This window comes from Lathyrus oleraceus, chromosome 5 (genome assembly GCF_024323335.1).
Source record: "Lathyrus oleraceus cultivar Zhongwan6 chromosome 5, CAAS_Psat_ZW6_1.0, whole genome shotgun sequence".
NCBI classification, from domain to species: Eukaryota; Viridiplantae; Streptophyta; class Magnoliopsida; order Fabales; family Fabaceae; genus Lathyrus; species Lathyrus oleraceus.
In genome coordinates, this window is record NC_066583.1 from 400,937,193 (window position 1) to 400,947,858 (window position 10,666).

The window sequence follows — 10,666 nt, forward strand, 5'->3', positions numbered from 1 at the left end:
ATGTCTTATGTTAAGACATCACACATAACATCTTGTGAACACTCTTTGTTTTACCAAAATTGCTGCCAACACTTAAAATCAACAATATATATATATATATATATATATATATATATATATATATATATATATATATATATATATATAAATTTTAACCCTCTACTTCTTTGAAATCTCACATACTTTGGCTCTACAAGTGCACATTCTCCTCCATCATCACAAAAAGCCTGTCAAAGTTAACCCTACTAGTTTGAAATCTAATTTTATGGCATTCCCCCACTTAATTTCATTTATAACATCTTCTACACTAGCTTCTGTATTTCCATGCAACAAACATTTTCTTGAAATGCTCTCACACACTAAAAGAGAATAATAAGAACCTTTAATTGTGCTTGTTTTATGTGCCACCATATTCAGTTCTTAAATATCCACTAGCATTAATTGGAGATTGAGTTGACCAAACTTCCAATTTTCAGCAAAAAAAAAAGAGAGCAAGATTTAATGAGAATCCATCAAAAAGAGTTTATTTCTTTCCTCTTTCAAACATGTCTTGTTTTGCTCTTATTTCCAATTTTTAGTTCTTCACAACCTCACCGCAAAATTAAAGACAACAACTACATTAAGGTATTTATATCTCATTTCTCTTGCATATTCTTCTTCTTTAATCTTCAATCGTATGAGTTTTTGTAAGAACTAGAAATAATAGAAACGTTGAGAGGAAGGTTGTGTTGTTCATTAGAAATTAAAAGCAGGCTTATATAGCCTTTACAAATGGAATTAGTCAAAATCTAGTATTGCATGGAAATAAAATAGGAATAAAAGAAACTGATCCTAAAATATATGACTTCCTCATAAAGAATCTAACTTCCCTTAGGACTAGGATTTATTAGTAAACATAGACTGAATTAAAAAATAACTTTAACTAATATTCCCTCCCTTAAGCTAATGCCTCTGCGATTAGCTTACTTCTGTGATCTCCATTACTCCAAGCATGCTTCGAAGTTTCTCAAACTGCTCGAGCTTCAATGGCTTTGTCATTATATCTGCAGATTATTCTTCAGAGCAGCAAAAACTCAGTCTCACCACTTCATCATTTACCAAGTCTTTGAGAAAATGAAACCTTACTGCACTATGCTTACTTCTGCCGTGAAAAACTGGATTTTTGGACAATTGAATAGTGGAACTGTTGTCACATAAAATCACAGTTTCTTCCTTTTCTTCAGATCCAAGTTTCTCCAAGATTCTTCTAAGCCAAATATATTGACAAGCACAAAGTGCTTCAGTAATATATTCCGCCTCAGTGGTAGATAGGCTCACAACAGGTTATTTTTTCGAAGCCCGTGAAACAGCTCTAGACCCTATCATAAACACTAAACCAGAAGTGCTTCTTCGATCATCTAAATCTCCCGCGTAATTGCTATTAGAATAAGCTATAAGACTTGTTTTTCTTTCTTCATTCTTATAGAATATTCCGTGCTCTATGGTTCCTTTTAGATATCTTAAGAGTCTTTTTGTAGCAGCCCAATGTGATTCTTTTGGATTTGCCATGAACCTGCTCATCAAACTCACTCCGAACATCAAATCCGGCGAGTTACCGTTAGATACATGAGGCTTTCAATTACTTGTTTGAACATCGTAACATCTACTTCAGTGTCATCCTCATCTTTTGATGAAATTGTTCCTGGAACAATTGGATTCCTTAATGAGTTGCTGCTTCCCATGTTGAACCTTGCTAGAACTTCTTGAGCATATCTTCTTTGACAAATAAATATCCCAGCTTCACATTGTATCACTTCTATTCCAAGAAAATGTCTCATCTTTCCCAAGTCAGTCATGTCAAAATCTAACTTCATTGAGCTTTTAAATTCATCACACATGCTTCTACTATTTCCAATAAAGATCAAATCATCAACATAAAGACTAACTATCAAAATGTTACCTTCATTTTTCTTGGTGAACAAAGTGTGTTCACTGGAGCACCTTTCAAATTTTTCTTTTGCAAAGTATGCCTCAATTTTGCTGTACCAAGCTCTCGGTGCTTATTTAAGGCCATATAATGCTTTCTTCAACTTGTAGACTTTGTCTTCTTCTCCTTTCTTGACAAATCCTTCAGGTTGCTGTACAAATACTTCCTCCTTGAGCTCACCATGAAGAAAAGCGCTTTTCACGTCAAGTTGATATACTTCCCATCCACGTTGAGATGCCAAAGCTAATAGTACCCGCACAGTGTCGAGTCTTGCGACTGGTGCAAATACTTCAGTATAATCCACTCCATACTGTTGTGCATATCCTTTTTCTACCAATCTCGCCTTAAACTTTTCAACTTTCCCACTTTCATTGAGCTTGGTTTTGAAAATCCATTTAACTCCAATAGGCTTAACTTCTTTTGGTGCATTAGTTAGCTCTCATGTCTTGTTCTTTTATATTGCCTTCATCTCCATGTTCATTGCTTCTCTCCACTTCCTGCTCTTGAATGCTTCTTCGAAGAGGTAAGGATCACTTCCATTTTCAGACATCATCATCACCATTAAACTTTCTTCTTCCTCGGAAAGATTTGTTCCCTCTTCATAATCTGCCATCCAAACTGGTTTTCTTCTATTCCTTGCCGCCCTCTCTAAAAAATCTTGTTCAACATCATTTGTTTCATTTCCCGGTGACCTGGTCTCGTTTAAACTGCTTAAGGATGCATCTTGATTGATATCACCACTGTTTTGTTCATCTTTTTGTGCAGGTCCTTGGTCTTCACTACCTTCTTCTTCCCAATCTAGAACATCAGCTTTGCATTCTTCTTCAGTTCTTCCCCAGTCCTAACTCTTTTCTTCTTCAAACACTACATCTCTGTTCACAATGACTTTCTTTGCAATAGGATCAAAAAATTTGTAAGCTTTAGACTCATCACTAACTCCCAAAAATACACACCTTTTGCTTTTGTCATCTAGCTTGCTTCTCTTTTGGTCTGGTACATGAGCATGAGCTACGCATCCAAAAATCCGAAAATAGTCAGCTCTTGGTCTTACACCAGTCCATGCTTTTTCAGGGATTCTGTGATCTATTGCTGAAGTTGGACTTCTATTTTGTACGTGAACACACCATTTAACAACTTCAGGCCAAAATACTCTCGGAACTTGTCTCTCATTCAGTACAGCTCTTACTGCATTCATGATCGTCCTGTTTTTTCTCTCGGCGACTCCATTTTGTTGAGGAGTATGTGCAGCCGTCAATTGCCTACAGATTCCTTGATCCTTACAGAATTCTTCAAACTCATTCGAGGTAAATTCACCACCTCTATCAGTCCTTAAACAAGTGATGAATGCACCCACTTCTTTCTCAACATATGCCTTGAAAATTTTGAACATACCAAATGCTTCTGATTTTTCATGTAAGAAATAAATCCAAGCTTTACGAGTAAAGTCATCAATAAAGCTTAACATATATCTCTTGTTACTGTTTGAAGATGGCGTGATCGGACCACAAATATTAGCATGAACTAGCTTAAGCTTTTTCGAGGCCCTCCATGAGCTTTTCTTTGGTATTGACTCTCTATGTTGTTTTCTAATTAGGCATGTAGTGCATATCTTCTTTGGAGACTTCAGGGAAGGTAATCCAATGACCATCTTCTTACCCGAAAGTGTATTGAGCCCCTTGTAGTTAAGGTGCCCAAAGCGACAATGCCACAATTGAGTTTCTTTCTCCGACACCGTTTCAGCTTGTGGACACATGGCATTTTTGTTTGGTGCTGCAAAAATTGTCAAATAGAACATCCTATTTCCCTTCATATTAGTGTGCATAATTAAACCTTTATCCGAATGAAATACTTTGCAGGTGCCATTTTGAATTAAAATTGCCAACCCTTTTTCTTGGAGTTGTCTTAAGCTTAGCAAATTGTTCTTAAGCTCAGGAACAAAGTAAACATCAGATATTACCTGAGTAATGCCATTCATTTGCACACGTATGCTTCCTTTTGCCACAACATTCATTGTTGTATCATTTCCAAGCTTCACAATTCTGCAAAATTCTTCCTCCAACTTGAAAACCATTTTTTGTTTCCCGTCATATGATTGTTGCAGCCGGAGTCTAAGAACCAAGCTTCTTCTTGTGTGGGTTGACACATCTCTTCATACGCCATTAATAAAAGTTCTTCTTCTTCCTCCAGCTCCACATAATTGGCCTTCTTCTCCCAGTCAGGGCACTCATGCTGAAAGTGACCCAACTTGTTGTTGGTGTAAGCCCTAGAGGCCAATACTTTTGGTACTCGTATCGAATTATTTATTAATAATAAAAGGCTTTTTCTTTATTACGTTTGTTTAATAAAGTCCCTAGAATAGCTAGTCCGTTTAATGTATCAAGTGTGACTTGATCATGAGATCACATTAAAGATAAGGACATTATTCTTAAAGTATCTGTAGTCGAGCTTTATTGTGAAGTGGGATAACATTAAAGCATTAAGACTATTATGTATATAGACTGATGATCACATCTCATGGATCATGGATAAAGAGTTATCAAGTCTTAAACATAGGTATGAATATTAAGAGTAATATTTATACTGGATTGACCCGCTATGAGAATACTATATAGAATGTTATGCAAAGTGTCATAAGTTATTCTCATGGTGATAATGGTGTATACCACTCTTCGACCTGAAACCACTATGGACCCTAGATGTAGAGTCGAGTGCTTTATTATTGATCCAACATTGTCCGTAATTGGATAACCATAAAGACAGTTGATGGGTACTCCATGAAGCATGCTGAGGGACATGAGCGACCTAGATGGAATTTGCCCATCCTGCATAACATGATAAATGTCTATGGGCCCAATATTGAACTGGACAAGGATGACACGGTCTATGCCTTGTGTTCAATATAGACATAAGGGCAAAAGGGTAATTATACGCATAAGTATTATCACAGAAGGATTTGTCAGATCACATGACATTTTCGTGTCTTGGATAGCAGTGATGTGTTTCTAGATACCGCTCACTGTTTATTATGTTAAATACATGATTTAATATAATTGCCAACGCCGCGAAAACCTACAGGGTCACACACAAAGGACGGATTGATGAGAGATAGAGTAACTAAGGAACACCGTAAGGTACGATGCACTTAAGTGAGTTGTAGAACATCGTAAGGTACGGTGTACTTAAGTAGAATACGAAATATGGTAAGGTACCATGGGCTTAAGTGATTTTGGGCATATTATAAGATATAGGCCAAAATACACTTAAGTGGGCTTTTTAGCTTGAAGCCCACACAAGTGGTTCTATAAATAGAGCCCTTGTGTAGAAGCATTCATTGCGGTTGCATTATTTTCGTTTTCTCTCTCTCTCTCTCTCTCTCTCACTCAAAGCCTTCATTCGTACCAGCTAGCACTGAGACTGAAGGAATCCGTTCGTGTGGACTGAGTAGAGACGTTGTCATCGTTCAACGTTCGTGATCGCTCCGTGGATCTGCATCAAAGATTTTGATCGTTACAAGAGATCTGCACCAAAGGTTTCAATCGTCACAAGAGGTAAATATTCTATCACTGATCATGACCATGCGTAAGGATCTCTAAAGGAGAAATTTTAATTTCCGCTGCGTTTTGGACCGCAATTCTCCTTCACTTGTGACATTTAAAGCACTCAACAATTGCTTTGTTTAGAGATAGTTTTCCTCTTCCTCTGCCACGTCCTCCTTTGAATACACCTCTACCTCCTCTGCCTCTGATTGATCTATCATTACTGGTTATTTTCAATACATGTTCTTCTGTCTAAAATCCCTGCATTCTTTGCTCATGAACAAGGAGGATGCCGTGCAGTTCATCAATACTCAAGGTACTCAAATCATTTGATTCCTCTATTGAGCACACAACATAATTGAATTTAGAGGTCAAAGATCTGAGTATCTTGCTCACCACCGTACTTTGCTCCATTGTTTCACCATTTGATTTCATCTTGTTTACCACATTGAGAGTCCGTCCTAAGAAGTTATCGACCTTCTCACCTTCTTTCATGGTCAATAGCTCGAATTCTCTTCTCCACGCTTGAAGTTGTGCTCTTTTCACCTTTGTGGATCCTTGATACTTCTGTTGCATGGACCTCCATATTGCCTTTGAAGTTCCCTTGTCAAGAATCGTTTCAAGAATTTCTCTGTCAATAGCTTGAAACAGATAATTTTTGACCTTCAGATCTTTAAGCTTGGCCTCTTCCACACTCTTTCTTTGCGCTTCACTTGTTGATGGAGTTCCAATTGCCGGTGCTAGGACTCCTTCTTCTACGAGGTTCCACATCTCTTTACTTCGTAGAAAATTCTCCATCGTCATTGTCCAAAAATCATAATGACCATCGAACCTTGGAATGACCGGCAGTACGAACTTTTCAGATGTAGACATGTTGATCCTTTGGTGTTTCTTATCACACATACACATGCTTTTACTCCCTTAGTGTTTCCACTCTCACACACTCACTCCCCGAACAATATCAGGCCCCTTGTGGAGCTCTGATACCAATTGTAAGAACTAGAAATAATAGAAACGTTGAGAGGAAAGTTGTGTTGTTCATTAGAAATTGAAAGCAGATTTATATAGCCTTTACAAATAGAATTAGTCAAAAGTCAGTACCGCATGACAATAAAATAGGAATAAAAGAAATTGATCCTAAAATATAGGACTTCCTCCTAAAGAATCTAACTTCCCTTGGGACTATGATTTATTAGTAAACGTGGATTGAATTAAAAAATAACTTTAACTAACAGTTTTATCCTATTTTTTAAGTATTAGTATATGGTAAAATGATCGGTAATGTCATTTTAATTAATAATAATTTGTTCATTTAATTTCGTTTTACTTTTTTGTGATTCTTTTGATATATGAAGATGAGTCCAAGACTTCAATTTGAAATTACATTACATGGCTTTCTTCTTTGGGCTTCAATGGGATTCTTGATGCCGATTGGTATACTTGCAATTAGACTATCAAACAGAGAAGAAAATCCAAGAAGGCTTCGATCTTCATATGATTTTGCAGGCAAGTATACTAATTTAACTCTTTCATAATGATTTTGTTTACATTATGAAAAAACAAATGCTGATTTCAGAGATTGAACCATGTATTAACAATTTATATCTATTTAATTCAACTAATACAAATGGAACTATTGGACTCACCCAAATTGTAACTAGAAAATAAGTGCATAATAAGAGTGAGTATAAAGTGTCACAGATTAGGATATTCTGTGGTTATTTTTAAAACTTTAAGTGGTGAAAGTTATGAAAGATGGATGCTTTGGCCCATTTGGATCTGTCAATGTTGTCCCATTGTTAACTTTTTTTTAATGATGGCATGAAATGAAGATAAGATCATTAGATTAGTAATTTTTCCGTATTAAAGCTTGTTAGTTACTAATAAGATCATGCAATGGTGATTGCCTCCTTTTTGACAAGGACTATAATGGATACTTTGTAAACAAGAAAAACATTTTATTAAAATATTACTTACTCCAACCACTTTCATAAGATATATGTCATTTTTTATTTTTTATTTATTGAATTGACAATATATTTTATCAAATATTAACTCTAATCTCTTCTTACAAAATACAACAAAAAAATTTAGATGGTTCAATCCGTTGTCATTTAATAAATTTAAAAATAATTTGTATTTTATAAAAACGATGGTAGGTAATAGGAGTGGTAAGATACGTTCTGTCCACCAAACATATTTGTTTCGTCCACAATTTTTTACAATTCGATTCTAAATTTTATATTAGTGTTCCTTATTTTTTTCACTCCGTCTTTTTGTGGGTGCGTGTAATAACGTGACAAATATGAATTTTTGTCACTAATATGAATTATTGTCACTTGTAGATTTTAGGAATACAAGTTGCGTCGGATTCGCACTATCCTATTGTTTAATAAAGAGAATCAAGATTTGTTTGTGTGCTCTTTCAATTAGGTCTATTTCACCTTTTTTTTTTTTGACAAATCTAAACCGAACCGACATGGTTGATTGTCACTTTTAATAGATAGTAATATTTTATAAATAGTTATTTTATAAATTTTAAATTTCCAATAAAATATAAATGTTTATTTTCATATCATTACTAGTTTACTAGTTGCTTTCTTCTAATTTTTGAAATTTTATTTTTAATATTATTAATGAGAATAATTTTGTATATTCTATATAAAATTGAGAAAAAAGACTATGCACACCGTCAACCAATCACGACGTATATTCCACCAAATCACACATTTAATTTTAAAATACTAGTATGATATAATAGAATCTTATAATTTTATTTAATGATGGTGTAAAACTAATTTACGCTGATAGTGCATTACCTTTAATCTCTATAAAATTAATATTTTTTTATGTGAAATAATCAAAATATCATATAATTTAGGATGAAGTGAATAGTTTTTATCCTTTGTTTAAATATTCATGCCTATGTTATGTTAAAGTCGACAAAAATGTTGGGTTTAAGAAGTATTTGGGTCATTTTGAAGAGATTTCCCTCTTTGAAGTACAAAATTAAGCCCATTGTTGTGTCACTAACCAAATGGAGGCCATTAGAAAGAAATAGCATAACATTGAAACTTATTTTCATTGATAATATTTTCTTTGTTAATGTGATGTATAATTTTGAGTTTGTATTCAACAGATGATTGCTGTACTTCTTGCAACCGCAGGAGCAATTATGTCCATAAAAAATTTCAACAATCTCTTCAACAATAATCATCAAAGATTAGGGGCTGCACTTTATGCTATTATATGGCTACAAGTACTACTTGGTATCTTTAGACCACAAAGGTTAGACATTTGAATCCTCTTTTTGTTCCGAAAATGCACACTTACATGCTTTTGTTTGTTGTAACAATCACGAGTTATATTTTATTTATCTTTCTGCCGAACTTCAGTCCATTATATCGTTTTTTCTTGATAGCCTGAGAGTTAAAACAAAAAAGTGTTTGAAGATTTCTTAAAGTCGACGAAAATGGTACTTATAACTTCATTTATTTTATTTTTTTATGTTTGTAGGGGATGCAAAAGAAGAAGTGTGTGGTTTTTTGCACACTGGATACTTGGAACTGCAGTCACATTCTTGGGTGTTTTGAATGTTTATATTGGTTTAGAAGCTCACCATGAAAAAACATCAAAAGGCATAACAACTTGGAATTTATTTTTCACTATTCAGATATCATTGATTGTATTTTTCTACCTTTTTCAAGAAAAATGGTTCTACATTCAAAAACAAAGAGTGGTTTTGAAAAAGGACGAAAATGTTCCAAAGGAGGTGGGATTGAAGGTTGGAACTTGTTAAGGAACCAATGCTTGATCCAAATTTCTACATAGTTTATACAAGTGTTTTGAAACATGCTAAAGAGTACTAGTCATAATAATTTTTGTTTCTAATTCAGAATTTTCTTTATAAACTTTATCACTTCGTGTAAGGATAGAAAAATTTTCTTTATAAACTTTATCACTTCGTGTAAGTATTGAAAGTAATTTAAAAGGGGATTAGATTTATTGGACTTTTGAAATTAAAAAAAAAAGACACCAAAGTATACACTAGTCTCCTTTTTAAATAAGGATATGTCTAGTCCCCTCATATTCTGTGAGAGATTTTACTATATTATCGCTTGTACAATCATCAAATCAAGGTCACTCGTACACTTATATAATATACAAGAAAGTACACCACTTTCTTTTACAATTTGAATAAAAAACACACCACTTTTTTTGTATCATAAACTAAAATCACTTAACACTTAATGATCTACAAAAATATAATATTGTAAAGATGAAGATTTGAATAAGAACCGATTCTTGAGAATTGATCTTTCCTTCAATGTATACAATATACAAGAGTAATGTTTAAGTGGTCATAAATGAATGAGTGAAACTTCAATGATACTTATAATTTTAATGCAGAAAGTTTCACAAAAAATATTGACTTAAGTAATTTAGTTGAAATTTGAGAGAGATTTGAATTTGAAATAATTTGGAGTGAATTTTGAAGTTCAGAAACATTGCCTATTTATAGTATGAAAAAACCCATTTTGAATCGGTATAGAATCATCAACCATTGTCATGATTCAATGACCAAATATGAAAAATGTTGGAATATAATTTTTTATGAAAAAATGTCACTGCTTCAGTAGTAACAAGTTAACACATTGTATTAACCGGTTACAATTGAAGCCAATTTAGATTTTCAAAATTTGTGACTTTAATCGGTTATAAGGTTTGGCTAACCGGTTACAGCTGAACAAAATTTCCAAAATATTTAATTTCTCGTGTCTGTAACAGGTTAACATGTATGTGTAACCCGTTACAGCTGATAGAAAATGTGAAAATCAGTTTGTAACTGATGTTAATTAAAGTGCTATGATTCAAAAACACTTTAGAATGAGTAGAGATTAAATATGTAAATTTTATGAGCAACTAATGTATTATTCTATGTATTATTCTAACAAATACATTATGCTTGATCAAATCCTTCAAAGTCCATTTGTCTTTTGTTGATAACTTGAATTCCAAGACAAGTAGAAACTTGAAAGATACTTGAAAGATGATGATCTATCTTTTTCTTTTTTGATAATGTAATTGATTTTGAGGCTCATACAAAAGGTTGGAAGATACTTGAAAATGCAATTGATTTTGAGGCTTAGACAAAAACTTGAAA

General features: G+C 33.7%; 1 protein-coding gene across 1 annotated transcript; it reads left to right on the forward strand.

Annotated features, from left to right (window-relative positions):
- The first annotated feature begins 498 nt into the window (after positions 1 to 498).
- Positions 499 to 9,301, forward strand: LOC127085107 (cytochrome b561 domain-containing protein At2g30890-like). The gene is made up of 4 exons (XM_051025690.1): positions 499 to 624; positions 6,858 to 7,008; positions 8,628 to 8,790; positions 9,019 to 9,301. The coding sequence occupies exons 1-4, from the start codon at positions 502 to 504 to the stop codon at positions 9,299 to 9,301; spliced, it is 720 nt and encodes a 239-aa protein (XP_050881647.1). The 5' UTR covers positions 499 to 501.
- The last annotated feature ends 1,365 nt before the right edge of the window (positions 9,302 to 10,666 follow it).